At 56.3% G+C, this 14706-nt stretch overlaps 1 protein-coding gene across 5 annotated transcripts in view; it reads right to left on the bottom strand.

The window, feature by feature from the left end:
* Positions 1 to 226: 226 nt before the first annotated feature.
* The window catches only part of PTPA (protein phosphatase 2 phosphatase activator), a 41803-nt gene continuing 27323 nt past the window's right edge, over positions 227 to 14706 (bottom strand). For 2 of the 5 annotated variants that reach the window (XM_033193502.1, XM_033193489.1), the window contains 4 exons: positions 12530 to 12654; positions 11433 to 11533; positions 6587 to 6694; positions 227 to 1780 (listed from right to left, as the gene is read on the bottom strand). In XM_033193502.1, the coding sequence (XP_033049393.1) occupies positions 1703 to 1780; positions 6587 to 6694; positions 11433 to 11533; positions 12530 to 12654 (412 nt within the window). In that variant the 3' untranslated portion in view covers positions 227 to 1702. Of the gene's footprint in view, positions 1781 to 4427; positions 6459 to 6586; positions 6695 to 9468; positions 11534 to 12529; positions 12655 to 14706 lie in introns of those variants that run through there. The other 3 variants (XM_033193485.1, XM_033193494.1, XR_004433059.1) reach the window with 2 other exon arrangements.

Below are 14706 nucleotides of genomic sequence, written 5' to 3'. Positions count from 1 at the left end.
CTGTCCTCATTTTGTGAATGAGGAAGCTGGGGCTCAGAGGCTTCAGTAACTTACAACCTTACAGCTGGGGCTGCAGATAGCTGGGATTTAAACCCAGGAAAGGTTCAACCCAAACTGAAACAGCTCAAGTCTCAGACACTGTGGCCTGAGGGAAGGGGACCTGATGGAGGTCAGTCATGCAGACATGGGCTAAACATGTGACATGAAAAGACATACTTCACACAGGTGACAGGTGCAAAACAGAGGCTTTAATCCGAACAGCAATGAGGGTGCAAGGGGTTGAGAGCCCAAAGGGGGATGGGGGAGCCAGGAAGGGGTGTCTGGCCCTGGGAGAGAGGTGGACACTGGGCCTCTTCTGAGAAACTGTCACTGACCTTTGGGACTCCTGACCCAGCCTCTGCCCAGACCATCACCGGATTCCAGGCCGAGCCCCTGTGTTGTGCTTCTCAGTGCTCCCCCTTCCCGAAGGGTGTGTGGACCCAGACACAGGAGGGGGCAGTGGAGAAGGGCAGGCCTGGGGGACGAGCCTGTAAGAGGCAGGCCCAGAAACAGCCCTAGGAGAAACCTCAATTGGTGGCCCTCAATGGGCCTGCCCAGCCCCCTCTAGGCCCATCCTCAGAGCCAAAGCCGGGGCTTGGGAGGCAGTCACTTACCTCACCCTATAAAGGCAATGGACAGTTCAGGGAGGTGGGAGGACAAGGCGTGGGACCGCCACCTTCTGGGCCCACCCACCACCCAGGGGAACAGAGAAGCAGGGCCCACGGTCCCAGGATGAAACTCGCAGCAGCGCAAAGGTAGCAGAAGCGGCCGGGCCTAAGACTGCCAAAAGGAATCCAGGCTCTCCAGATACAATGGGCCCCGAGCCCCTTCCTGAGTTTCTGCCACCCCCCTCCCTGCCAGGGAAGGTTCTGGAAAGACATGTCTCACCCTATCAGCTGGGCCCTCCCAGGAGCCCAGCACCTACCCAAAGGGCAGCTTCCATTGGCTATGCTACCCTTGGGGAGCGGGAGAGATGTGGCTATAGCCAGGAAACCCAGCAAAGTCAAGGGCTAGAGAACAGAAAAGCCAGGAGGAGGCTTGGACACAGGAGGCCACAGGCCCAGGGGGCAGGGTGAAAAGGAGCCTGGGAGGGGCACCAGCCAGGACAGCTAAGGCCTCTCCACCACCCCACCCCACCCCAGCCCATGGCTGGCAGCCAGCCTCAGCTTCCAGCCCTAGCATAGATGGCCACCCCAGCATGGCCTGGGAAACTGACCTGCCCCTGCAAGGAGCAGCTCCAACCCTTAGAAAGGCATTGACTCCGGGAAAGGAAAAGCAATGGAAGCAGCAGGGTATCTCCCCTCCCCTCCCTGCAGTGCTGCAGAACAGCCCCTGCTCTCAAAACCAGACTGGACAGGAGAGAAGGGAGAAGAGGCCAGGAACAGGAGACGGTGGCGGAGTGACTGGGCCCCAAACCCTCTCTTCTGGCCAGTCCAGCACAGGGGAGCTCAGGAGACCGGCTACACTTTGGTCACTTCTCCCAACTTGGGCCCTGAAGCCTTATGCTCCGAGCCCCCTCAAGCCTGTCTCACCACCCCACCCCAGTAAACAGCCTCTCATCAAACTGGATGAACAGAGGGAGGGGATGGGGAGGGGCCACTGCTGGGGTGGGGAAGGCAGGCACAGGAACTGTGGCCTGAGTGGCTCTTCGGCTCAGCCCCTCCTAGCCCGACGTGACAGGATGGATGGGCAGCAGGCTCCCGAACTTGAAGTGCTGGATCACAGGGAACTTCTCCAGGCACTGTGAGGAAGGAGCAGGTGAGCAGAGTGGTGAGGGCCACACCACACCCCTGCCAGGACCCCAACAACCGCAGCAGCTCCCAGGTGTCCATCCCAGGCCCAGGAAGTGGCCCTGCCAGGGGAGCCCCCAGGCCTTCCTCCCCAGTTCCTCACTCCTTCTATCCCAAAATACCCACTCCACAACAATGAGACCCACAAGAGAGAGAGAGAAAAGGCAGCCCAAACCTACAAGGTAGAAACCGAGAAGAGGCAGCCAAGTGACATCACTTGGCCGAGAGAGGGAAGTTGGGAACCTGAGGTGAAAAGAACCCTCCTGATCACTGGGGACGCCCCCAGCCCAGGTCCCGGTTCTAGAGAAGAGACATGGGAACATCTGAACATAAGCCTAAGAGGCTGAGGCCGGGCCCCGGAGCCTGTTTTCTCCAGTTTTCAGTTCTCTGGACTGAAAAAGGCATCTTGGCACTTCAGAGTGAGACAATAAGAAGCAGCTGACATTGAGTTCCCCCAACTCCTGGGCAATTCCCAGCAGCCTGTGTGGGGGACAGGGGGTAAAAGAGTGCTGAACAGGGGAATGGCTGAGCAGGGGGGAGGCCCAACTCCCTAAGCCCAGCCCAGCCAGGCTCCTAGCAGAGAAGCAGAGCTGGAGAGCAAGCGACAGAGCCTATCACAGAAGCTAGGCTGGTCCACAGGCAGTCGACCCCAGCTTCCAGCCGCTGCTCCCACAACAGCACCCCCATGCCCGCAACACCTGGACACTAGCTCTCACAGGAGCCGCTGTGGGCATGTGAGGGTTGGATCTGCCAAGACTGACCAGGGCCTCCTCCCACAATCAGAGTATGTTAAGCACCTCCTGGCTGGGGTGGAACAAGACTTACGGCCTCAGAGAGAGTAAGAGTCTCACTCTGTGGCTGTGGTCTCAACCTCCAACTAACTTAGAGAGACAAAGGGGTGCTATGACTGGCCCAGGTTCCCTCTCCTCAAAAAGCAGCTGTAGAACATAGGAGGAAGAGGCACGGGGGTGACGAGTGGGTCAAAGAGGCGCCAAGAGGGGAGGGAAAGAAGGATGGAAACCAAGTTCATGGTGGAGTGGGGAGCAGAGCCCTGGTCACAGCGAGGATCCTGGGTCTGAGGCACAGAATGTGGGGAGGAGGGAGCGGGAGGTGGTCCCTGGGCGGGAGGGGGAGCAGCCGCAGATCCAGGCCAGAGGCCAAGGCAGCTGCCATGGTGCTTATGTCATCGGGGAAGTGGTCATAAGAGCTCTCCCACCCCCCAGGGCCCTGGAATTCCTGAAGGGTCAAAGGTCAATCTCCCTCTAGCTCCCACAGGAGAAGCTGCAAGGCAAGAAGGGGTGGAGGCAGGGGTTCTTTCCATTCTGCCCACAGGACCCCCGAGTCAGCCCCCTCAGAGCCACAGGAGAGGCCAGGAGCTGGGCCAAGGAAGCCTAAGGCTCCAGGGCAGGAGGAGCCTCCAGCCCCGCCTTTCTCCCAGCAAGGCCCTCCCATGTACCTGGGCGGAGCAGCAGCTTCAGCCTGTCCCCTCTGACCTTCCAGCCAGAGGTGCTTCAAGCTGGGGAAGGGACTCCCTGGGTCCTGACAAGGTCCTTCTGAAGGCAGCAACTGCACAGCCGTGGCCCACAAGAAAGACAGGCCCCCACAACCACACAAGGCCCCTGAAAGCACTTGGTTCTTCGGTCAGAAAAGCTGGGACAGTTAGACCCAAATCCTGAGGCCACCCACTGCCAGGCTGGTCAGACTTCTGTGGCAGCCCAGGAGGCTGACTTCCCTCAATCAACCAGTTCTGACTGAAGACCCAGCCTTCCTACCTACCCCTGGAATGCAAGACTGGCAGGCCTTGGAGGGCCTCCCTAGGGTCTAAGAATTGGCCAGAGAAAGCAAGCCCTCTCCTTGGACCTCTGTGCAGGCAAAATGCCAGCCCATGGGCCCTTCGGGACTAAGGACTAAGGACTACTTGCTAGTAAGTTGCCAATGAGCACTGCAAACTAAACACTGCAAAGACTTGGTGATCTTTTCTTTTTTTTTTTTCTCAAAGATGGAGTCTCGCTCTGTTGCCCAGGCTAGAGTGCAGTGGCACGATCTCAGCTCTCTGCAACCTCCATCTCCCAAATTCAAGTGATTCTCCTGCCTCAGCCTCCTGAGTAGCTGGAATTACAGGTGCGCATCATGATGCCAGGCTAACTTCTATATTTTTAGTAGAGACAGTGTTTCATCATGTTGGCCAGGCTGGTCACAAACTCCTGACCTCAGGTGATCTACCTGCCTTGGCCTCCCAAAGTGCTGGGATTATAGGCGTGAGCCACTGCACCCAGCCAGTGATCTTTTTTTTTTAATTTGAGATGGAGTCTCACTCTGTTACCCAGGCTGGAGTGCAGTGGTATGATCTCGACTCACTGCAACCTCTGCCTCCCAGGTTCAAGTGATTCTCCCGTCTCAGCCTCCCAAGTAGCTGGGACCACAGGCATGAGCCACCACATCCAGCTAATTTTCATATTTTTAGTAGAGATGGCGCTTCACCATGTTGCCCAGGTTGGTCTCGAACTCCTGGCCTCAAGTGATTCACCCGCCTCAGCCTCCCAAAGTGCTGGGATTACAGGTGAAGACTTGATCTTTTTTTTTTTTTTTTTTGAGACAGTCTCGCTCTGTCACCCAGGCTGGAGTGCAGTGGCACCATCTCAGCTCACTGCAAGCTCCACCTCCCAGGCTCACGCCATTCTCCTGCCTCAGCCTCCTGAGTAGCTGGGACTACAGGCACCTGCCACCACGTCCGGCTAATTTTTCATATTTTTAGTAGAGATGGGGTTTCACTGTGTTAGCCAGGATGGTCTTGATCTCCTGACCTCGTGATCTGCCCGCCTCGGCCTCCCGAAGTGCTGGGATTACAGGCGTGAGCCACCGTGCCCGGCCTGACTTGGTCATCTTAAAGTCAGTGAGTTCCAGCGTCACCCTACACAGGAGCCTGTCCCCTTCCCCACACACCGCCTGCCACAGGAAGGCCACTTTGTGATTACTAGAGAGCCCCTCGTCCTGAGATGGTCATTTTCAGTGTCCTCCTTGTGTTCGCCACCCTGTGCTCAGCCCCCACGGAGACCCCGACAGCCTGTGCAGAGCGGACCATCCCTGTGTTCCTGCCACACCATTTTCAAACCAAATATGCTCCTCCCTCATCCTCTGTCAGCCCGGAGTTCTTTTGTCTCTGGAAGGGCAGGTAAGAGAAGGGGACAGGGTCTCTAACCCTATCCTTTGGGCCTTAGAGCCTGAGTCAAGAGAAGTTTAGAGTCACTTGAATTAAGAGGCTTGTAGAGTACTTCAGGTACCAAGCAGGGAAGGCAGCCAGAGTCCTCTCTTTGGCACACAAGGGTTGGGGTTGAGAGGAGGCTGGAGGGCGCTGTGCACCTCTCACATGCTCAGACACCCTGAGCAGTGGAGCGGGGAGCACAGTAGAGTGAGACTTCCCCAGCAGTCCCCACTGTGGGACTGGCGGGGGTGGGGCTGTCAGGAACACCAGGACACCAGAGGGCAGTGACCCACGGCAGAGGAGTGGAGAGCCGGGGGTGGCCAGCTGCGGCCGGAAGGAGCCTAGGCAGCTCCAACCAACAGGCTCTCAGGCCTCTCAGATTAGAGAGGTATGTGGGTTGGAACCTAAACACAGGATGTGAGGTCCAGAGGAAGGGGACCAAAGAGGGAGGGGGCGGAAAGGAGAGAGGGCCCGGCTTGCTCAGTTCAAGCCTCGTTAACCCCTTCAGGACTGAGTGTAGGGAGCCAAGCCAACTGGAAGTATCTGTGCTCCCCCACCCCACTGGCCTCTGGCAACCTTCCCCGTTGTCCCGCCTCTGCTGGTGGGATCCAGGAAGCCCTGGGTCCAATGAAGACCTGGAGCAACCCTTCCCAGAAGAGAAGGCCGGCCAGAAGTCAAGAGATGGTGCCCACAGGACACTGTCTGAGGCCATGAACTAGTCACCAGGACCAGCCTGAGGACAGAAAGAAGGGACTTTAGGGACCCATCACTCCAGGTGTGGAACTTCACATCCAGCCCTTCCCTGGCCAAGGTCAAACAGTTCTAGAATTAGTCTTCCCAGGAAGTGGGAGGAGCTAGCAGAAGGGACAGGGTAGAAATAAAATGTCTCCTCCCCACTTGCAAGAGGGAAAAGGCCACCTCCTTGGCTGCGAGAACACTGCCAAGAGGGCAGGAGACACCCTCAGCTGCCTGCCAGCAGGGGGAGCTCCAGGAAACCTCGGCTCTCCTCTCCTCCACATCTGATTTGAGAGCAGGGAAAACCATTTGCATCAAAATCCCTGAAGGAGTCCATAAAAATGCCAATTCCTGGCCTACCATCAGACCTCCCACCACTCAGCGATCATACACAGTAACATTTGAAGGCTGCACTTTAGAGATGCCTCCAAAGGGTAAGACCCTTCCCAGGTATGCCATGGGAGAGCCAGACTCAGGCTGCCCAAGCCTCGAGGAGCCTTCGGCCACTTGACAAGGGAGAACAGAGGCCCCCATCACCCCAACTCCCCACGCAGCAGGTCCTTGCCTCAGCCTCCAAGCTCATCAGGACAGAGCTGGGCTGCAGCTTTTCAGGGCTGGGGTGGCTGGTGCTTCTCTGACTGCCCATGCCCCAGACGGGAGATTCCAAGGCCCCAAGTGTCAGAGGGGCTGGCCTAAGATTCAGAGCAAAACAGTGGGGTAGGAGGAAGCAGGAGCCCCAGGCCCCACATCTTTTGCTTTGTAACCAGCCCAGGACTAAGTGCGGCAGCAGGGACGGGCACACTGGCCAGCCCCCACTCACCTCGGCCTTATACATGCGGATGAGACCCTGGTTCACTTTGGACCAGGAAGGGACAGCGCTGATGTTCCACAGCTGGTTGGAGTGCTCTGCAAATGGGCCAGTCTTCATCTGAAAAAGAGAAGCCACAAGATGAAGAGGCAGGGGCTGGCTGGGAGCTCATCCCTCCTCCCCTGCAGCAAAGTCACACCCATGCATGCATGCATACATACACACACACACACGCAACACACACGCAGACACTTGGGAACTAAGCTACAACATCTGCCTGGGGTGCAAACATACAAACAGGCACATGCAAGTGCCAAAGACAGGGCTCCCCCTTGGCCCTCAAGGCCTGCTAGGAAAATATAAACATTCCATGCCCACCCACCCACAGCCACCCCTCTTTCTCCCACAGCCAAAAAAAAGGGGGCCTGATTCCTGTCGCCCACCAAATCCCGCAGCCTCAGGAAGATAAGATCTCCACCTGAGCTTCTGGTGGTGTTCCCACTGACTCCCCAGGAGCCTCAGAGCGCCTCTCCAGCACAGGGGTTCACTCGGGCTCAGATAAACAGCAGCAGCAGCTCGACCCCACCCCTCCAGGCCCACCCCTTCTCCCCCAGGCCCCCCCCCACAGGACACGTGGTCCGCACCTGCCACCAGCAGAGCTAAAAGAGATGAGGAAAGGGTCAATTTGCAAGAAGACCAAGGTGGGTATGACCAAACCCAGGTATCCGACACCCCTCTGCATGGCAGGCAGAGTGAGGGAAGAGAGGGCGGATGGGAGGCAGGGGTGCCTGAAGGAGCAGTCAGCCTGGCCTGGCCAGGAGGTGGGGAAGGGGTGGCCGCCACAACAGCTGAAAGAGGCAGGCACAAGGACGAATCCATTCCTGGTCCTCCCTCTTGCCAAAGAGTCTGACCCTCCAGGAAGAAGAGAAAGATTCTGCAGCCAGCATGAAATTCCCATGACGTCAGAAACCACAGAGGGACGCCTGTGTGCCTGAGCATATCCCCCTGACACCACGAGTCCAGCACATTTGTATTTATTAACCAAGCAGTTCATAATTCCCCTCAACATATCCCCCCAGCTCATAGGCAGCATTTACAGGGGAACAGGGCTCTGCACCCCAGACCCATGCTGCAGAAGGAAGACTCTGCAAAGAGGCTGAGTCTGGCAAACAAACAGATACTTGGAAGGTTCCAGAAACATGCAGGTGTCAGGGGAGGCTGGGTTATCTGAAGGAGAAAAAATAAGCCAGAAACTCTCTCCAAAATGGGGCATCAGTTCACCACGAGGGCCCTTAGGAGCCCCCACTCTTGAGCCATGGGCTGCCACCTGGTGACCCACTCCTGGCAGGCCTCTTACTTCTCTAGTAAGGGCAACTGTGACAAAACTTCTAAGATTTAAGTCAAAAAAAACTGTCATTTTACCCCCTCATCTCCCTCCCCTGGCCCAGGTTCCCAAAAAGCCCATCCAAACACCCGTGTTCAGGAGCAAGGACAACAGGGTCCTCCCTCCCCTCCTCTCCTCTCCCAGGCTCCACCACAGCCAAGCAAGAGCCCGAGGCACTCCACAGAGACAAAGCCCACCCTGGTCCCTGGGGGCCTTGTCTTGGGCCACTTGCTTCACCCAGAATCATCCAAGGCTCTCTCCTCCAGGAGGGCAGCCAGGCACCCCCAGCCTACAGGGGCCTCTCACCTCGGGGAGCTTTGTTTCAACTGCCCAGCTCAACTACACCCCACCCCTAGCCCCTCCCTCCCCCTCCCCGCCCTACCCTACCCCTTCTCCAGTCTGCAGGCTCCAGCCCCGTGCATACTTCCAGGCCCGGGAAAGCTTAGGGAGCATGGAGCTGTGTAGCCAGTTTCACTCTCTGGACAGGGCCCTCTGAGCAAGCAACCAGGGGGCACTCTGTCGGCTTTGTCTGCCAGGGGCCTGCCCAGCAAGGGCTCCGAGGCAAAGGCAGGCAGATGGGCACTGGAAGACAGAGCCCCTGCCTCCTGGCCAGCGTCGCCCACCAGGGCCAAAGAACAGATCCTCAAAAGGCCTCTGGCAGAGCCAGGGCTGGGCCCATGTCCTGGAGCTCTGGCCCCCAAACCCACAGAAAGGCCAGAGAGGTAGTTTATTTGGAGGGGCTGCAGGCTGCCCCCAGGCCTTCAGTGCCCAGGGTCTCCCTAAGTCCTTCAGAAGGAGACCCTGTAACTCTGGCAAAGAAAAACAGACGATGGGGGGAAAAAGGAATCGGGACTGGAAGACAAAAAAAAAAAAAAAAATTAGCTCATTCTAGCCACAAAGGGAGAAGAGAAGAACCAGAACGAACGAGCGACCGAGCGAGCTGCAGCCCGCAGTGACCCCAGGGGAATCGTGTGAGTCAGAGCAGCCATATTGAGCAGGAAATTACTCACAGACGCTGCGTTCCTGCCTCTCCACTCCCCAGAGAATCGGCCTTTTGTAAATGGCTCCTCTGTCAGTAACTGGGGGGATGGGCGGGGGTGGGGAGGCTCTGCACAGCGCCTTCCTGTCAGCTCCTTCCTTCCAGCTGAAATCTGATCCCTCCCTCCCAAAACTCCAAATTTAGAAGCCAGATTGAAACTGAAATTCTTTTCCTGCCTGCCCTGGGCTCTTAAAGGCGCCAGGGCTGCATTTCCAGAGGCTGCAGAGGCCCTGCAAGGTGGGGTCCCTCACCTTGGATGCCCAAGGGTATCAGTGCGGTCTTGGCATGAGACCCAGAAAGGGCTGCCCGATTCCATTCCCAAGTTGTAGGTGTTTTATTTAATCTCCCACTTAAAAGAGCACCATGGTGAATCCAGGATCTCCAGAGGAAACACTGCCTCCTTCCCAACCAAGGTGTACACAACTCTGTGCAAGCCTCCAGGTCCCGAGTGAGCTAGGCCAGGCCACTCACCAACTAGGGGCTGCAAAATGCTGCTCACTGCTCCGAGGTGGAAGAGGGTGGGCGCTCTGGAGAACCAACACAACGTGTGCTGCAACCAGCGGCCACGTGGCAAGATGGGCCCTTGCTGCAGCCACCTCAGCTCCTGGGCACACTCCTCCTAGCGCCCACTGTTGAACACCATGCCCAAGAGCCTAGACCCAAAGTGAAAACCCGGCCCTGTGGAGAAGGTGCGGAACAACCAAAAACTCTAGGCACGCCCTCCCCTCCCCGTTCCTTCTGAGGCCTCAAATAAATGTAACCAAACCCTCTCCAAGTTCAATGTGTCTCTCCTGCCACCTAGTGGCTACTTTGAGATTTCCTCTAGTGGAGGAACTGGGTCCCAAACTTTGGAAAAGCTTTTGGGGTTTTTATACCAACCTCATCAGCCAACCAACTAAAGACACAAAATTTTACCATGGAATCAATTCCCAAAATCCTGGAGGCCAGGCCTGGCCTGCCTCCTAGTTAGAATATAGACAGGGATCCAGAGGCCTGGCCAGCCGCCAGGGGGAGCCCAAACGGCTCAGCCTTTCAGCCACACGCAAGAGCTCAAGTGTGGAATCTGCACCCTTCTTCCCACCCTGCTCCTCCAGCTTATCCTGAGGTCCCCCAGGGCTCCACAGACCCCCACATTCCACTCCACAGAGAGCAGCGCGTGACTGGCTTTCAAGGCAGTGAGCCAGGCTGCCCCTGAGTCCTCCCGACCTTGGGCCTGCCACACTGCTGAGGGCAGCAGATCTCCGGGAATGAAGCGGTGGCCGCCCAGCCATCAGGCCTGGCTCCATTTGCTGACTTGGAAAAAATGTGTCATTCCCCTCTGGCCCCTGGAGTTTGGCAGAAGCCTGAGACGAATGTTGACCAGGAAGAGCTCGGAGCCAAGGCTGCTGGTTTTATAACCCAGCTTTCTCCACCTCTTCGGGGGCTCGGAATACACAGCCCGGACGGACAGCAGCCCCCATGGCCAGCGTCCACAGGCCTGCTAACGACCTCACTGAGGCAGCAGACATCCGTGCTGGTGTAAGGAAAGGAACTGAGGAGGGATAGAACTCTCAAACCCTCTCCAGATAGCAGAGCTAGGGCACCCTTTGGAAATTGGGGCATGGGGATGGCAGGGAGGATGAAAAGTCCTAACATCTCCCTGAAGAGAGGTCCAGAGAGCAGAGGGTCCCCAGCTTTCCTGTGCAGTCACCTGGCAAGTGTGTTTAGATGCGGGTTCCTGGCTCTCGTCCCCTAAGATTCTGATGCAGCTAAGTTGGGATGGGGTGCCCAGGAATGTGCATTTTAACAAACACCCTAGGAGACCTTGCACAAGTGGTCCAGGGCCCACTATAAGGAATCCTGCCTTGGTAAGACAAGAACTTTCAGTTCCAGAGCCCAGCCATGGGGCTGGCTGTCCAGTGACTGCCACAACAGGCCAGGCCTGCATACTCCCACACTGGCACTTTGCTCGGGCCCACGTCCTCAGGCACTGACAGAGACGTGTCCCTTCGACAGAAAAGCTGTCTGTGCCAGAAGTTCGCTCCATCTCCTCTGGTGGTTTCATTTTACACATCCACAAGCACATGGTTCTACAGACCCTTGTGGGACTCCACTGAAAGATGCTGACCCTCCCCCACAAATCTCCCCCACCCTGACCCTTTCAGACCTGCTGCAGCAGTCACCAAGGCCAGTTAGTGACCAAGTCTTAGACCCTCATCTCGAGACTCCTGTGGTGTTTAGGAGAAACTGAAGGAGAACTGGGCGGAGGCCCTGACAGTCAGCAGCGGCTGACTCAGGAGAGGCCCAGTGGTGCTTCCTTTTCAATAACCCACTCCGGCCGGCCCTGCCATTTTGGGCAGCAGCTCTGTCTCTTCTGATTCACTGTAAAGCCACCATCCTCGGTTCATCTAAGCATGGAGGCAGCCATGGGCTTCTCTCTCACCCCTCCTCCTCACCTCGGTGATAAACAGGATACATTCCAGGAACATGTAGTCCTTGTGGTTCTCATTCACGGCCTTCTCATCCACAAAGTGTCTGGGCTCCAGGTATGGGTGGTCTGGGAAGAGGAATGGGCCCCAGGGTTCAGAACCAGACCCCACCACTACCTGGGCAACCCGGCCCAGCAGTCACACCCACACAAGGGCCTCAGTCCTGCCCATGGTGCCCTCAACACCTCACCATGAAGGAGCAATAAATGGCTCTGGGTTCGTGTATTCTAATGTGCTAAGCTCTAGCTGCATGGCATTGGACGCATGACTTCATCCTGCCAAGGTTCAGTTTCCTCACCTGGACAGTGGGGACAAGAACAGCACCTCCTCCTAGAGTCCATGACGATAATTACCATGCCTACAGCACGCAGTATGGTGCCTGGCGCAGGTGCCAGTCAACAGAGCTGGCCTCATGGTGGCAGACCATTCGCAGGTTCACTGAGAAGATTTAGGGAGGCAAGGCACCTAAGGCCACAACTAATGGTCATTTATGAATATCATTCTGTAGGCAGTTCACTCTTCATCAAAATAGAGATGATCCCCCACCCCCATCCTGAAAACCAGCTTCAAGAGTGGGGGAGGCACTAGAGCAGGCCTCTCTGAGCCCCACAGGAAGCAGGCCCACCGCCCAGCACTTGGCGGCTGCTCCCTAACAGGCCGCTTTGCACACAGCTTGATAATAACAGTGGATGACGCTGGTAACCAAATCAAAAGGGTCCCTCGTTTTCAACATAAAACCCCACAGCTGCTGCCAGGAGCTGGGGCGCATTTCACACCAGTCCATTATGTGCCAGGCATGCGCCCTTGCTCCAGCCCATGTCACTTCCCATTATCTTGGCGGCGCTTGGCCTCCGCCTCCCCCAGCCCACCACACGGGCTTTCACAGCAGAAGGTCGACAGCAAACAGCCTCCCTCAATAGCTGGTCTAATGCCCTGCTTTCCAAGCTGTCACTGTCTGCCCTGGGCAGGAAGAAGGGAAGGAGGGAGCGCAGGAGGGGCAGGGGAGGGCCACAGAACGCAGCCTTGGTTGGGGGTGGAGGGATAGGCGCCTCCCGCTCCAGTACCTATCAGCTGTGAACTGCCCCAGATGAAGGGCAGAAACTGGAAGTCATCCAGACCCCACACTCCCTGGCTGCCGGCTGGCTCCATCCTGTATGTTTTCTGGAGTTTCCGCATAACCTCAAGGTACCTGCACAGGAGGGCAGGGAAAGGGAAGGTAGCAAAAAGTAAAAAGACAGTCTCACCCTTTTGGCCACTGGGAGCACAAGGAGGCCACAAAATAACCACTGAAGAGTGTAACTGGTCTCAATTTCAATAATGTAGCTTCATTTCCCCCAACAAACACTCAGCCACACTCAGCCATCTTTTGGCTCAGGAAAGGGAAAAAAATCACTGATTAGGGGCCCAGGCGCGGTGGCTCACGCCTATAATCCCAGCACTTTGGGAGGCCGAGGCAGGTGGATCACAAGATCAGGAGATCGGCCAGGCGCGGTGGCTCAAGCCTGTAATCCCAGCACTTTGGGAGGCCGAGACGGGCGGATCACGAGGTCAGGAGATCGAGACCATCCTGGCTAACATGATGAAACCCCGTCTCTACTAAAAAAATACAAAAAATTAGCCGGGCGAGATGGCGGGCGCCTGTAGTCCCAGCTACTCGGGAGGCTGAGGCAGAAGAATGGCGTAAACCCGGGAGGCGGAGCTTGCAGTGAGCTGAGATCCGGCCACTGCACTCCAGCCTGGGCGACAGAGCGAGACTCCGTCTCAACAAAAAAAAAAAAAAAAAAAAAAGATCAGGAGATCAAGACCATCCTGGCTAACACGGTGAAACCCATTCTCTATGAAAAATACAAAAAATCCGGCGGGCGCGGTGGCTCAAGCCTGTAATCCCAGCACTTTGGGAGGCCGAGACGGGTGGATCACAAGGTCAGGAGATCGAGACCCTCCTGGCTAACACGGTGAAACCCCGTCTCTACTAAAAAATACAAAAAAAAACTAGCCGGGCGAGGTGGCGGGCGCCTGTAGTCCCAGCTACTGGGGAGGCTGAGGCAGGAGAATGGCGTGAACCCAGGAGGCGGAGCTTGCAGTGAGCTGAGATCCGGCCACTGCATTCCAGCCTGGGCGACAGAGCGAGACTCCGTCTCAAAAAAAAAAAAGAAAAATACAAAAAATCAGCCAGGTATGGTGGTGGGCACCTGTAGTCTCAGCTACTCTGGAGATTGAGGCAGGAAAACGGCATGAACCCAGGAGGCAGAGCATGCAGTGAGCCGAGATCTTGCCACTGCACTCCAACCTGGGCAACAGAGCGAGATGCTGTCTCAAAAAAAATAAAAAACAAAAATCACTGATTAGGAAGGTGGGTTTTGGTGCCATCAACTCCTGACAACTTGTAAAACCCTGGGCAGGGCCTCAGCCTCTCCAGCCTCAGTCGGCCTGTCTGAAAGCTGACACAAGTCCCAGCAGGTTATCTCCTAGGTTCTTCTGGTTCCAACCTTCACTTTTATCAGAGGCTACGTATCAGCCACCCATGGAGCATCGAGCACTGCTCCTGGGCTCCATCACAGGCCTGCTGCAGCAGCACTGCTAGACTGGGGCCTGCAATGGGGATTTGAAGAGCTCTGGGTAACTGATCCACAACAGTGCTGCCCAGTGACTAGCTTGGGTGGTGCGGGGCAGCAGGTCAGAGTCTGACTACCCGCATTCACCTGGCATGAACCCAGTGAAGACACCGGATACCTCTGTGCCTCAGTTTCCTCATATGTAAAATGGAAATAAACAGTTGCTATTTCACAGGGTTGTTGTAAGAATTAATGAGTTACACATAAAGTGCTTAGAATTCTTCCTCCACATGGTCAACACCGTGTGGGCACTGGCAGATATTATGTGACAATTCTTTTTTTTTGAGACAGAGTCTCACTCTTTCACCCAGTCTGGAGTGCAGTGGCGTGATCTCAGCTCACTGCAACCTCCGCCTCCTGGGTTCAAGCAATTCTCCTGCCTCAGCCTTCTGAGTAGCTGGAATTATAGGCCAGTGCCACCATACCCAGCTGATTCTTGTATTTTTAGTAGAGATGGGGTTTCACCATGTTGGTCGAACACCTGACCTTGTGATCCGCCTGCCTGGGCCTCCCAAAGTGCTGGGATTACAGGCGTGAGCCACCGCGCCCGGCCTACGTGACAATTCTTTCACTTGTTTTTACTTGGAGGTTAATTTGAACCTGTTGGAAAAAAGCCTTGGGCACTC

This window comes from Trachypithecus francoisi, unplaced genomic scaffold (assembly GCF_009764315.1).
Source record: "Trachypithecus francoisi isolate TF-2019V2 unplaced genomic scaffold, Tfra_2.0 Contig01585, whole genome shotgun sequence".
NCBI classification, from domain to species: domain Eukaryota; kingdom Metazoa; phylum Chordata; class Mammalia; order Primates; family Cercopithecidae; genus Trachypithecus; species Trachypithecus francoisi.
This window is presented reverse-complemented; position numbering and strand designations above follow the sequence as displayed.